Raw genomic sequence first — 15541 nt, forward strand, 5'->3', positions numbered from 1 at the left:
ACATGTGCAACCATATCTTTGTTTAGCAGAATATTGTTGGGCTTCAAATCTTGGGTAAATTGATGCCCCCAATATATATAGTCAATCATATATCATTCAACATTACTGTTCTCACACAATGCTTTGAGCTACTTTATTCCAATATGTCTTTTTAAGAGTAGCAGTAAGCCAATAACATGATTCACAAAACATAATTAGTTAAAAGCAAAAAAAAAAAAAAAAAAAAACCTACTACAGACATTTTCAGTTGTCAATCTTCTCCGACATCCTTTAGAAACTTTGATTTGATATTTTTGAGTTTTGCCATGACATCTATCATGTTTATCCTCTCTTCAGGTGCTTCTGTTGAACAATCCATGGCCAATTCTATAATGGATAGCATACAATCCAGCTTAGCATTAAAATCCACTTCACCTCTCTTCAACAAATTAGCATCTATAACTTTAATTACTGAAAGGGGTAGTGACTGTTTTACCCAGCTTTTTAGGCTCAAATCTCCAGCAAACATTTCATCAGTGGGATTCTTTCTTGTGAATGTTTCCATCAACAAAATGCCATAACTATACACGTCGCCACGTGTGGAAATGATCCCTAGGGATCCATACTCTACAAGTTTGATTAAAATTTATTGTCAAAAAGTATGCAATATCTTTATTGGATGGTAAAATAAGATTTCTTAATATTATAACTATAGTTTTTTTTTTTTTTTTTAATGGAAACTTGTGTGTGTAAACATTAAATTAAATTTTAGCCAAAAAAAAAAAAAAAATAAACAAAATAAAAAGAATTGTAAACTAGAAACCTTACCCGGTGCCATATAACCAATAGTGGCTAGTGTCATGGTTTGGGTCATAGAATTTTCATCACCTAAGAATTTTGAAATGCCAAAGTCACTCACATGTGCAACCATATCTTTGTTTAGCAGAATATTGCTAGGCTTCAAATCACAATGAACAACAGGTAAAGAACAACCATGATGGAGATACTCCAATGATGATGCAACATCTATCATGATATTCAATCTTTGTAGCATATCCAAGAAGTAGTTATGAGAATATAACCACTTCTTAAGGCTCCCCTTGGGCATGTACTCTAGTACCAAAGCTTTAAAATCAATGCTACTACAGCTGCTGATGATTTTCACAAGATTCCGGTGGCGAATTTTGCACAATACATCACATTCAGTTTCAAAACTCTTAAACCATCCTTCTATATTCAAATTAAAAACCTTTACTGCAACACTAGTCCCATCTGAAAGTATCCCTTTGTATACGGAGCCAAAACTCCCTTCCCCAACTAAGTTACTGTCATTAAATCCATCTGTTGCTTGTTCAAGTTCTAGGTATGTTATTCTTCTCCATGTTGCTAGAGGAATCAAATCTCCTTGACCTTTTAGTTTTGCATCTCTCTTTTGGTGTCTCATTAGAACAAATACGAGGACTAATGCAAGTATTACTGCTATCATTGTTGGTAAGATATATCTTACACTGATTGCGGTAATTGTCTTTGATTTTCCAACATTCCTTGCTTCACAGGGTGGAACTTGCAGTTGAGGTGGGCCACATAATGCTTGATTTCCCATGAATGATTGAGCTGAGAATTGAGCAATAAAACCTCCAAATGGAATTTCACCACGTAATCTATTGAAAGACACATTGAAATATTTGAGATATTTGAGTTTCATTAGGGATTTGGGAATTTCTCCTGACAAGTTGTTATTAGATAGATCTAAACGCACCATACTTATCAACTTATCAAATGACATAGGAATAGGACCTTCAAATTTGTTATGTGCTATAGAGAGGTTTTCCAAAGATTCTAGATCTGTAATATTAGGGATGACACCTGACAAATGATTCCATGATAGGTCCATTTGTGTTACATGCTCCAAATTCCCAAATTCTATTGGTAGATGGCCACTTAAAGAATTGAAAGACAAGTTTATTTGCAGTATGTCTTTAAGACTCCAAAGTGATGAGGGTATGGATGTCAACTTGTTGGAATTCAAGTACAACTTTTCTAGTTTAGAGAGACTTCCCCAACATGTTGGTATAGGACCCATGAGCTCATTATGATCTAAAGATAATTCAACCAAGTTGCTTAAATTACACATACCATCTGGGATGAATCCTTGCAATCTATTGTGCTGAAGATACAAACCTTGGAGTTGTCTCATTCCTTCAATTGTAGTTGGAATAGGTCCGGTCAATTCATTGTCCTCTAGGTGTAGAGCCGTCAACTTTCCTAAATTACCAATCTCTTTAGGAATGATGCCCTTTAGGCTGCAATGAAAAGCTACAAATTCTTCAAGAGAAGTAGAGAAATTTCCTATGGAAATTGGAAGGCTGCCATTCAATGGATTATCTGATAGCACTACAGATGTCAAATTTTTGCAATTTGTCAGAGATGAAAGAAAACTCAATTCTATATTTGAAGATTCTCTGGTCAGCAAATTGCCAACTAAGTTGAGCCTCTCCAGATGCTTTAAATTTCCCATAGTATTAGGAATAGATCCCGAAATATAGTTCACACCCATCTCTAAGTCGGTGAGCTTAGAAGCATTTGAGATAGAGTGAGGGATTGTTCCATTTAGATTATTACCCCATAGGTAAATCATCTTAAGATTTGGAAGCCAATTGCCCATGCTTGATGGAAGATGGCCTGAGAGTTGGTTCATGTATAGACTAATGAATTCAATTTTTGAGTTATTGAAGATAGCATTTGGGATGACACCAGTTAAACAGTTATTGGCGAGAGTTAATTTCCTTAAATTTTGAAGATTCCCAATCTCGAGTGGTACTTCACCTACCAAAATAACTCGAAAAAAAAAAAAAAAAAACTCATTAGTAAAAACAAATCATAAATATTTTGGATTCTCTTTAAAATATACATCCTGTGTATATGAGAATATTTAATTACAACTATCATTAAAAGGTTGCATCTAACAATTTAGTGTCTTTGACAAGCTCACAAAATTAACAATTAAGGTTGCACTATATATCTATATCTATCTATATATGTTAATTATTATGTCTATATATCTATCTATCTATATCTATATTATTATGTCTCTGTTTGGAACAATTTATTTAACTGAAATCAAAAACTTTTTGTTGAAAGTAGTGTAAATAAAGATAAAAGGTAGCTGAAATCATGGTTTTGAAATTCGGACCATTCATTGAACCGTAAAAGGGAGAGGTTCAAGGTTTTTGAGGTCGAATCGAGGTTGAACCGGGTCAAATTGTGACGACGTCATAATTAATTTAATAATTATTTAAAATATAAATAATTGTATTTAGGAAAAAAACTTAAAACAAATTTAATTTTTAAGCTCATAAATTGCAGAGAAAATGAATATATATATATATATATATAAAATACACATAAGTCTTAGACATTTTTAGACATTTTTACAAAGACTGATGTGGGGGGTTTTTGGGTTAAAATGTGTAAAATTGAGCACTTTTTGTATTTTAGAAGACTATCCATAAACTGATGTGGTTGTTCTTAAATGATAATACATTAGAGCAATTACATCAGCTTGTGCATAAATTTTTCCATTTTGCACATCTAAAATATACTTTTTCTATTTTACACACTTCTTTTTACAAAACACCCGCATTAATTTGTTTATTCTACACGTTTCTTCAAATAAAATATTCATTTCTTTACCCACACAGCCACCGGCCCACACCCATAATCCACATCGGTATCACACCGGAATCCACACAACCCACCGGCAGAAAACCAGAAAAACAAACCCAGCAAAATGGATCAAAACCCACACCCACAATCCACACCAGTATCACACCGGAATCCACACAACCCACCGGCAGAAAACCAGAAAAACAAACCCAGAAAAATGGATCAAAAACCACACCAAAATCGATGCCTCGCCTTGAGCAACAAGAATGACGCCTCCGGTGGCGATGGCGAGAACGAGAAACAAGATCAACGCCTCCAAAGGCAAGTGGTGGAGATGGCGATGGCGAGAGATATTCAACCCCATTCAACCCGAAACCCACTGATCAAGCCCATTTAACCCGAAAACAACGAGAAACAAAGGAAGAAAGAGCGATCGGCAACGGCGGCAGCGACGACAGCGATCGACGGCAGCTAGAGGAAGAAATATTGATGAGAGGAAGAAAGATTGATCAGATGAGAGGAAGAAAGAAAGAGTTGTGCGCTTGAGAGAGAGAGGGAGCTGAGAGTTAGGTACAGAGAGGAGAGAGAAAAAATGGTTAAAAAATTATATGCACATGCTACAGTACCCGTGCATATTTGCACGGGTACTGTAGTAACTTGCATTTATATACAAGTTTGCACGGGCTGATGTTGGAGTTTTTTTTGCTCATATTGTGTAAAATGAGCACATTTTTCCATTTTGCACAATTTCACACAATTTTACATCAACCGATATAATTGCTCTTAGGGGTATGTGTTCTTTGTTCAGTGTTTGGTAGAAAAATATTTAAAAAGTAGAAAAAGTAACTGGTGATAAAACCAAAGGAATCAAAATTAAATAGTAACATGTATTTCTAAAATTTTCACATGTTCCAAGTAATTTTTGTCAGTTTTTTTACACCACACACGTTAACCTGAGTTAACTTCTCACTTCAAAATTATTTAAAATTTTAGCTCTCTTCCCATCAGTACTATCTATCTCTCTTCCATTAGTAACCACTTATTTTCAGATATCTCTCAGGCTCTCTCTCAGGTGAGGCATTTAGCTTCGTTTTGCTGACTCAATGAACATTGGTACTGCTATTCACTACTAGTCACCGTCGTCATTGCCGCCAAAGTGAGGCCGAGATGAACAGATCTAAGGCTTATGGGTTACTGCAAGCGTTAGATCTGAGTTTAGGGTGAGAAAATTTGCAAAACAATCCTCATTTTTCTTATATTTGATAAAGAAAGCTTGGTTTTTGTTCCGGTCCGGTATCTAATTACCGGCCGGAATCCTTCTGATCTTTGTTCTTCTTCGTGTTCTTTCATTTCTTTTTCATTTCTTCTAAATCTGATCATAACTTCATACCGGTGTATTGGCCAAAATTCACCAGAAAAGTTGAAACAAAAAGAAACCGTCCGAACCTTAAAAACCGGTCACAGTTCTCAGAACTGTATGGTCTGACCACGGTTTGCATGGGTCCTTGCTTTTTCCCCATAAAGTGGTTCTTGAAACTAAAAAAACCGTAAAATTGAGAGGTTCGTGATTTTTCCGGTTGGACCGTACGGTCCGGTCCAGATTTCTATAAATTTGCTATTCTCTCAACTATTCCATCCATATTTTCCCCCACATATGATATCTCTCTCTCCCTCTCTCAAAAGAATAAGGTTGCCCATGTTTCACTACATGAAGACAAAGTGGTTATTGTTGTGACTAATTAGGGCCTTATAAGAAAGAAACAAATGATCCATTTTTAATCTATTAAGGGGTAGATTGAAGTTTATCAGTTTAGTCCATGTGGACATACAGCCTTTACTTGAATCCTATTTTCCCATAGCTATGAAATTCGAAAATATGGTTCATAGCCACCTCTGGAATTTTGGACGTGTAGAAATTTGTGCTCTTTTTGTACCCAGTACGTACGTAACGTACCCACTCAAACCCCCCCCCCCCCCCACCCCACCCCAAAAAAAAAAAAAAAATTTGTGCCCCGTCTTCTAAAATATGATAAGCAGGTTCTCTAATTTAACAGAAAATATTCAAAAGATAAAGAAAAATTGAATTCTCGTAGTTAACAAATTATATGATAGATAAGAATCTTAAATAGCTAATTGTAGCTATATATGTTGACGAATACATGTGCTAAATGCATATTAAATAAAAAAGGTAAAATCTACAAAGTTATTTATTAATTTTACCATTTAAAGGACCTCTAACAAATTTTAGGTCATAATACGGTCGGAAAAATAGTGCAAAGATCATATATGAAAATGAGTAGTATGTTTCCAAAGTTTGCAATTTGAATTACTACAAGGCCACCATCTGTCAATCTATATCTTAGAAATTTGATTTATAGCACCTTTTTGAAGATAAGTTGGGTCCAGATCTATACTAAAAGACTTCAAAATTGAGGTCATATCACTCAATTTTTATTATGAATTATTTAATTTTGATTCTTTTGTTTTTTTTTTTAAATTATTTATTTACACAATCTCTTTGGTTTTATTGTTTTTCAATTAAATTCTTACCCTTTTTCCAAAAAGGAAAAAAGAAAAAAAAATATGACCTTAAAAATTGTAACTTCTGCATTAATCAATAACCCATGTAATTGTATTGCATCAAAGTTGTTAGATTAAATTAATAAACCCAGCATCTCCTAAAAGCTTAAACTTTACTAGAATTAATATTTTTTAACATGGTAACAAAGATAAAAGTCCTCCATCCATATATAATAATTGAAGCATAGCAATTTTGTTTTTCCTTCATCCATATATTTTTAATTCCTTTTCTCTCCTTGACTTTTCTTCTCTTTATTATTTCTTAGCTTAAAGTTACATTACCTCCAACCTTTCCCCTCCCTTTTTATCTCATTTTCTTCCCACGATTCTCTACTTTACCATTACTCTTCCTTCATTCCTTCCTCTTTCTTTATTTGGACTCTTTTACTCCACATGTTCTTTACTATAAATTTTCTATTCTCTATCTCATTTAATCCATATTTTTCCTACACAAAAAAAAAACTTAATTTCTCTCTCTCTCTCTCTCTCTCTCTCTCTCTCTCTCTCTCTCTTATATATATATATATATATTTTTTTTTCTTTTGGTGGATTTTTTTTTTTTATTTCCTGCAACTCTACTCTAGGTTGATGATTTTTTAAAAAAATGTTTTTATAGCTCTATTTTGGATTGATACATTTTGTTTTTGTTTTTGTTTTTTTTTTTTTTTTGATATTAAAATTCTCAATCAAAAGTCATCTCTCTCTAATATTTTTTGGAAGTGGGGATTTGAGTCTATATCAAAACATGGCTAAGTATTTGAATGTGGCTACCAATTTTTTTATTAATAAATTATTATGAAGTTTATCAATCTTTCATACATGCCTTTTGGTTTCATTTAATTTAGTTAAGATAATATTGTAATTTTGTGATGAGTTTTGACTATCAAAATATTCTCCTTAAAAGAATGAGAACTCGAAATAATAATTTAAAACTTAAAAGTTTAGCTGTATTAAAAAAATTGAGGAAAACATGACATAGTCTGACAAGAGTTAAAATGATATAGACTACCTCAAAAAGAATACACTCAAAATAATAGAATCATATATTTGTAGAGACAAAGAGATAGCAATCACTTATAAAACTTGCTTCATTTTTAGAGAGAACAAATTATTTTCAAATTTTTTAACAAATTATGCATTATATTATGTTAAAAAATAATTATACATGTCATTCATCACGTTTACGCCTACTAATCCTCTATTCGGGTTTTTTTGTACAAGCTTGACTATCCACTCTCCAGTACTAGTACTCTTGTTTGCATAATCACCATAAACCAACATTTAGTTTGCAACAAATTTGTAGTGAAACTTGTAATACATATAACATTTGCTCTTTAAAAAAAGGTGACTAACATGAAAATTGTTACTTCTCTAATTATTGTGGTCTTTCCAAAACCCACAATAGCATGTGTATACAAAATCCACCATGCTAGTTGAAAGAGAAATTTATTCATACAGTTAATGTACTACTATTCATTTTTCTTACATAAAAGTAAGTTTCATGTATATAACTTACAGGTTAAACTCATTTTTATGTGAGAAGAGAGCATAATATATCGGATATACTAAATCATTTAACCTAATAGTTTTTAAAATTCCAAACATTAATTCTTTGAGCAAAGTGGGAAGTAGTATTGACATTGAAGTGGTTATCGCCATACCTGTAAAGTTGTTATCATCCAGGTGAATTATCTTGAGGGAAGTACAGTTTCCTAAACTTCTTGGTATCCTTCCTGAAAATTTTCAAAAATTATCATACAAGTGATCAAGAGCTAACAGACTTAGCTTAACTAGTAATAGATTATGAGCCTTTATTTTATCATTGGATTATGTTACTGCAAAGAACTTTGCACCAACTACTGCAACAATGTCAAATGATTGTGGAGAGTTAGTCACATCGAAAGATAGCTTCATGCACCTTGAAGTTAGCTATGTCAATTTGTATATTCATGCTAATCGAAAAGTTTACTATGAAGAAAGTCCAACTGGGTTGGAGTTTTAAGCTAGGATTGATAGGTTCTACTATAGATAGGTATTTGGGATTGAATAAGATTTCTTGAACTTGTAACCTCAATTTAATGAAATATTTAGAAATTGTGACCTATATATCACTCATTAAGATTTTTCATGGGAAAGTTTTGCCCATCATAACCATATCATCATGTTAATTTATTTTCTACTATATTTAACTAGGGTCAATTTAAACCAACAATTATCTCATGCATTACATATATTCTCTTTCATAAGCGTTTAGCATATTTAGATGCTACAAAAGGAATGATGTATATATTTAATATATAAGATATTCTCTGTAGAGGAAAAAATAAAAAAACAGAATGGTGGATACTATAATAAAATAATTCAAGATAAAAAGTGGTAGATAATGAAGGGCATGGAACCTGAAAGCATATTTTGTCCGAGATGAATTATTTGCAGTGACGACGATATGGTGCATGGATTTACTGGGATAGTACCATTGAACTGGTTACTATTAGCATACAACTCTCGAAGTTTAGCGAAGAACCAAAACCATGATGGTAACACTCCAGAAAAGGAGTTCGATTCAAAGCTGACAACTTGCAATCGACGCAAAGAAGCCAACTCGTTGGGCAGAGAGCCATGAAAATTGTTGTTTTTAAAGGATAAATGAGAGAGGAACGATAGGTTACCCACGTGTGGAGCAATGGTTCCTGTAAGACTCATGTGAGAGAGATTCAAGGCAGTGACTCTAAGGTGTTTGGCATCGCAAGAGATGCCAATCCAGTTGCAAACAGAAGTAGAGGTAGACCAGTTGGTTGCCAAGAATTTGTGAGGGTCATCAGTGATATTGGCTTTGAGAGCAAGAAGAGCTGTTCGGTCTGTGGTGATATTGGTTCTTACTGCCACTGCTAAGCTAGCCATAAAACAGTGCAACAACAGCAATGCGAAAAAGCAAAAAAAGGCCGAATTCTCCATGAGTTTCTATCTGTACGTAGGTTGAGATGCGAGGCTATTGTAGCAAACAAGTAAGGCTGGATGAGGTTTATATAAATGTGGAAATCAACTTTTCTTCGAATTACATGGTAAAGGAAGGGAATTGCTAAGTCAACAGTCAATTTTTGTTGACTACTAGTCTTCATAAAAAAAATTAAAAAAAAAAAAAAATTGTCATCTCATTTGTTATATAAACCCTTTTATACTGTGAATATACATATCAATTTTTTACAATATATAATATTGTATTTTTATATGCATACTTTATTTATATATATATATATATATATTTATATATATAGTTTACATTAAATTGTATAAATTTTAATAATTTATAATTTATTAATAATACTAATAATCAATTTGTAGTAATGATTCATGGATTTGTTATAAGGTAAGATGTTTTAGTCATGATTTTACTTTATATAAGGAAAAATTTAATTAAATTGCTCGTAAAGAACTTCGAATTTGTTTTTCAAGAAAAGAATCAAGTTTTAATATATAGTTTTATTTAGTAATGAGCTAGTGTTCAGCTTATATTCAAAATAAAATAAAATAAACAAATTTGAAATTTTAATATTTGATTTATGGTTCAACCCATCATGCTTTTTTTGAGTTTTTCTTCTTTATTTTTATTTATAATCAAACACCTAGAATACGATAGAAACTAACTTGTAATTATATATTACTCCAAAAAAAAAAAAAAAAACTTGTAATCTATGTATACTATATACATTAGATACTGCTTATTTTACTGAAAACTTAAAACTTATTGTTGAAAATACTGTAACAAAATAATTTTTAAAATACAAAACACTATAGCAGTGAGTGATTGTTGCGTTTTTCATGGGTTTGGTGGTCCATAAATAGTGTCGTGGGACCCAAAAAAAAACACAAAACGCAAATTAATTGCTGGGCAAACTCACGTGTAGTCTCCTGTAGATTGAATCATATATTCAAAATATTGTAGACTAAGTGTAGCCCCTGATGTTGTGAAACGGACTATAAATTCCAATCTAAAAGAAATAATTGAGGAACATGACATGGGTGATGGGGCACCTTCAATCAACTTTAGCTAAAGACCCAAAAATGCTTTTAACTAAAGTTGCAAATTTCCATGCTTTTATGCTCCGACTTCTTCTGCACACCAACTTCTAGTCAATAAAGCAAGTTCCATGCGTTTCACAACGCGTTGCTCCAAAATAAAATGACTTGCATGTTCTACCTAACTAGGGCCGGCCCATAAACTAGTATATTTAGCTTATTTTACTGAAAACTTAAAACTTATTACTGAAAACTCTTGTAACAAAATAATTTTTAAAATACAAAACACTGTAGCAGTGAGTGATTGCTGTGTTTTTCATGGGTTTGGTGGTCCATGAATAGTGCCATGGGATCCAAAAAAAAAAAATGCAAGACACAACTTAATTGCTAGGCAAACGCACGCGTAGTCTCTCGTAGATTGAATCATATATTCAAAATATTGCAGACTAAGGGTTTGTTTGGATAGAACTTATTTTCCTGAAACTGAAAATTGAAAACTGAAAACACTGTAGCAAAATAATTTTTAAATGTGTAAATAGTACCGTGGGACCCATTTTTAATGAAAAAGTAGATAAAAAGTGGAGTTTGTGGGACCCGTAAACAATGCATAAGTGCACTGTTCACAAAAGACCGGTCAACAGTTGCGGCTAAAAAGAAAAAAAGAAAAAAAGAGAAAACACGTTAAAATGTAGACGCAGCACGTTTAAGTGCTATCCAAACCAACACTAAGTGTAGCCCCTGATGTTGTGAAACGGACTATAAATTCCAATCTAAAAGAAATAATTGAGGAACATGACATGGGTGATGGGGCACCTTCAATCAACTTTAGCTAAAGACTCAAAAATGCTTTTAACTAAAGTTGCAAATTTCCATGCTTTTATGCTCCGACTTCTTCTGCATACCAACTTCTAGTCAATAAAGCAAGTTCCATGCGTTTCACAACGCGTTGCTCCAAAATAAAATGACTTGTATGTTCTACCTAACTAGGGCCGGCCCATAAACTAGTATATTTAGCTTATTTTACTGAAAACTTAAAACTTATTACTGAAAACTCTTGTAACAAAATAATTTTTAAAATACAAAACACTGTAGCAGTGAGTGATTGCTGTGTTTTTAATGGGTTTGGTGGTCCATGAATAGTGCCGTGGGATCCCAAAAAAAAAAAAAATGCAAAACACAACTTAATTGTTGGGCAAACGCACGCGTAGTCTCCTGTAGATTGAATCATATATTCAAAATATTGCAGACTAAGGGTTTGTTTGGATAGAACTTATTTTCCTGAAACTGAAAATTGAAAACTGAAAACACTGTAGCAAAATAATTTTTAAATGTGTAAATAGTACCGTGGAACCCATTTTTAATGAAAAAGTAGATAAAAAGTGGAGTTTGTGGGACCCGTAAACAATGCATAAGTGCACTGTTCACAAAAGACCGGTCAACAGTTGCGGCTGAAAAGAAAAAAAGAAAAAATAAATAAAAAAAAGAAAAAAAGAGAAAACACGTTAAAACGTAGACACAGCACGTTTAAGTGCTATCCAAACCAATACTAAGTGTAGCCCCTGATATTGTGAAACGGACTATAAATTCCAATCTAAAAGAAATAATTGAGGAACATGACATGGGTGATGGGGCACCTTTAATCAACTTTAGCTAAAGACTCAAAAATACTTTTAACTAAAGTTGCAAATTTCCATGCTTTTATGCTCTCGACTTCTTCTGCATAACAACTTCCAGTCAATAAAGCAAGTTCCATGCGTTTCACAACGCGTTGCTCCAAAATAAAATGACTTGCATGTTCTACCTAACTAGGGCCGGCCCATAAGCTAGTATATTTGGCCCGTCCCTTACGGCCCCTTATTAAAATTAAGACAAAGGGGGTGGGGAATGGATTACACTTTTCATCCTAATCAATTGCCCCCATTATAATTTACCTCCTAAATTATCGAAACACATGATTGACCTCAAAATTTCAAAAATACATTGCCATCTGTTTTGCTATTAACTCTAATGAAATTTAGCATTTCTAAATGAAGGGTTTATATGAAGCAATTTATCAAATGGATCTAAACCATGATCAAAATTTTTTTGGGGAATTTTGAGAATGAGATCAAGGATTCTAGAACAAGTTTGATCTAAACCATGATCAAACTTAGCCTCCAAAATAGATCAAGGATTCTAGACTAGTACTTATCTATGTAATTTTCAATTTCTAAAAAAAAAAAAAATGATAAATTTCTTATGTGGTTTTCTTATTTTTCAGTTTAAATAAAATAAGCAACGACTCTATATAAAACCAACAACCTAGGGGGAAATGTAATCCATCCAACCACCATTTTTGAGAAGCACCAATGTGACTCCACATGTTTGCATAGGTTTGGCCTAACCAATGATTTAGTGGACCGAAGGCATGGTCTCTCATACCATGGTTGTGCCAAAAGTGTCATCATCAATGAAGAACCATAAAAGATTGAGTGTCTTTGAGGGAAATTAAAATTAATTTGAGAATGAGACCAATTTTGAAATTTCCTTTCACAAGCTAACAATCTTAAATTTTTCAAAAGTTTTTCTAGACTTGGGACCTAATGCGCATGATCTCTTGTCCTATTTTGAGACACAATACTTATATTTTAATTTAAAACAATTTGAATTAGTGTGTCCAACAACTCTTCTATGATGACAGACATGAATAGTCATAGGACAGCTTATACCTATTTCAACTCCTTACACTCCATGTTAAACTCATCCTCATTGTTGACTATTAGAAGTGATGGCTTCCCCTCCACTTTAGAAGCTTTGGGTACATTGCCTTCCTTAATAGGACGAAGGACAATTTTTTCGCCATTCTTAAAGAACACATACACATTATCCTTATACCTATAAGTAGCATCTACATCATACTGCCAAGGTCTACCCAATATTAAATGACATGCATCCATTTCAACTACATCACAAATTACTTCATCTATATAACATTTACTTATAGAAATAGTAACACGACATTGTTGAGTAACAAGAGTTTTCGTATCTTTCTTGATTCAACCTATCTTGTGCGGAGAGGGATGCTTTTCTGTCTTCAGTCCTAGCTTGGTAACCAAACTCTTTGATGCGATGTTCTCTACACTACCACTGTCAATTATCAAATCACAGACCCTCTTATTGATGGTGCATCGTGCTCAGAAGATCTCATTCCGCTAATCACCGAATTCTACCCTCGGTGCGAGCAACAACCTCTGAATCACCAAAGACCTCCCTAATGGCAAGCCTCCTCATCTTCGTGCACCTCATTGGGATCGTAGGCATATGGATCAGCATTATTATACATCTCTTCACCCTCCTGTTCATCTTCTGCCTCGCTGATGACTTGCATAATTTAGCATAATTTATCACTTCTAAACTTTAAACTTTAGTCTAATTTTATTTATTTTTGTTGATTTTAGACTTCATTATTGTTATTTAAATTTTATTGCAGATTTGAAGAAAATGAAGATTTGTTCAAATAAAGGAGACGTGAAGTAGCTAGAAAGAATATTGGGTCTTGGATGAACGGAACTACAGGAAGATTTCTTTTTGACCTTAGAAGTTGGCAAGAAAAGCGAGTCCCTTTGGGTTTTGATAGGCTGAAACTAAAAGGGGAGACACGCACAAAAAGACCAATGTTTTTGGGCTGAAAAGACCTTTGCTTTTGGGCTGAAAAGACCTACGTTTTTGGGCTAAAAAGACCAATGTTTTGGGCTGAAAAAGGGCAACACATTTAAGAAAAGAAAGAGGGCGCTGAACTGAAAAACAGAGGACGGCGCTGAACTGGGAAGACGAAGCAGCAGAGATGAAAACGAGAGATTATTTTGAGCATCCATTTGTCCTTACAATCTTCTCAGATACATTATGGTGAATTCGTTTCTGTTGAGTTTAATTTTTAGCATGAACTAAATCTTCTTTATTCTAGGAAAACGATGTAATCTAGTTCTGAATTATGCTTACTTTTCTATGTTAATTTGAATTAATTCTCTTCATGTTGGTTTGATTTATTCTGAGCTTATTGCTTCTAATTAACTGGTCATTAATTAGATGATTTTGATCTTATGATTTGCTGTTGAAAGAGGGAATTATAAGATAGATCTTGAATGTTTCAGCATAGGTAAATATAGAGATCGAAAGACTTGTATGAACCAATGTAGTATTAAAATCGTTGGTTTTAATGCTATCTTGCTTTATTAAATTGCATATTCTTGTGTAAAATGATGAACAAGAATGTTTCCAATTGACTGTCGAAAGAGGCTTTTTGATCAGTTTGGAGATTGCTAACAAATAGAGAGAATTAAATTCAATTAGCTAGATGAGTAAAGCATAGTGAGGAATTAGGTGAAATCGATTTCCTAGAAGTTTTCTTCCCATTAATTTGATTCTCGAGCAACATCTTGTTTTTCCTTTGCATATTTTCTTTAGCTTGATTTTATTTTAAATTCCAATTACAAAAATATTAGTGATTTCTCTAGATAAAATCGAGATTAGGAAAATTTTAGTATTTGTTAAAAGTAAGTTACCAATCCCTAAGAACGATACTCTTCTCATCACTTTACTATAAAACTACGATACTGTGCACTTGCAGTTTTGCACTGATCACTCGCCTTCTTCTGCCACTACCAGATTCATTGCGGCTCGCTTAAGGCAAGTACTAGATCGATGTCCTGGTTCTTTGCACTTGTAGCACTTATTCCCAGTTAGCCTAGCATAGGGGTTGGCATTCACTATCGGTTGGACTATGGAACCTACTATTGCCACTGTGGACTGGCTGACACCACTATTCTCCCTAACCACGAGTTGTGATCGTGGTGTAACATGAGTTGTTTACCTTAATTGGTAGTGGAACTGGATGACTCCGAACTGCGGTTAGAAAACTTCAAACCTGCCTTGAAATGTTGATATTCTATTTTCTTGGATAGGGTTACAGCCTCATTTAAAGTATATAGGGTTTGTAAGGATACTTGATCTCGAATGGAAACTCACAACCCGTGTACAAATCTGGATATCGTTGATCTTCAGTTTCCTCCAAATCATTGCAATTTGCCAACTTGTCAAACTCCTCCATGTACTCATTAACTGTCTGAGTACCCTATCTGCAATCCTGGTATTGTCTAAACAACTCCTATTGGTAATTTAGTGGTAAGAACTGATTTGTCATTAATCTTTTCATCCTCCTTCATGATTGTATCGGAAGCTTTCATTCTTGGGTACGGTTTAATTGAACACGATCCCATAAGGCAAATGCTCCTCCCTTCAATTTGTAAGCCACTGAACACAC

The 15541-nt window shown here is 33.5% G+C and overlaps 1 protein-coding gene across 1 annotated transcript; it reads right to left on the minus strand.

Moving 5' to 3' along the window:
• Nucleotides 1–250: 250 nt before the first annotated feature.
• Nucleotides 251–9160, minus strand: LOC115980650 (putative receptor-like protein kinase At3g47110). The gene is made up of 4 exons (XM_031102884.1): nucleotides 8625–9160; nucleotides 7887–7958; nucleotides 808–2805; nucleotides 251–606 (listed from the first exon to the last, which is right to left on the minus strand). The coding sequence occupies exons 1-4, from the start codon at nucleotides 9124–9126 to the stop codon at nucleotides 251–253; spliced, it is 2928 nt and encodes a 975-aa protein (XP_030958744.1). The 5' UTR covers nucleotides 9127–9160.
• Nucleotides 9161–15541: the final 6381 nt, after the last annotated feature.

The sequence above is a fragment of the Quercus lobata genome, chromosome 3 (assembly GCF_001633185.2).
Source record: "Quercus lobata isolate SW786 chromosome 3, ValleyOak3.0 Primary Assembly, whole genome shotgun sequence".
NCBI classification, from domain to species: domain Eukaryota; kingdom Viridiplantae; phylum Streptophyta; class Magnoliopsida; order Fagales; family Fagaceae; genus Quercus; species Quercus lobata.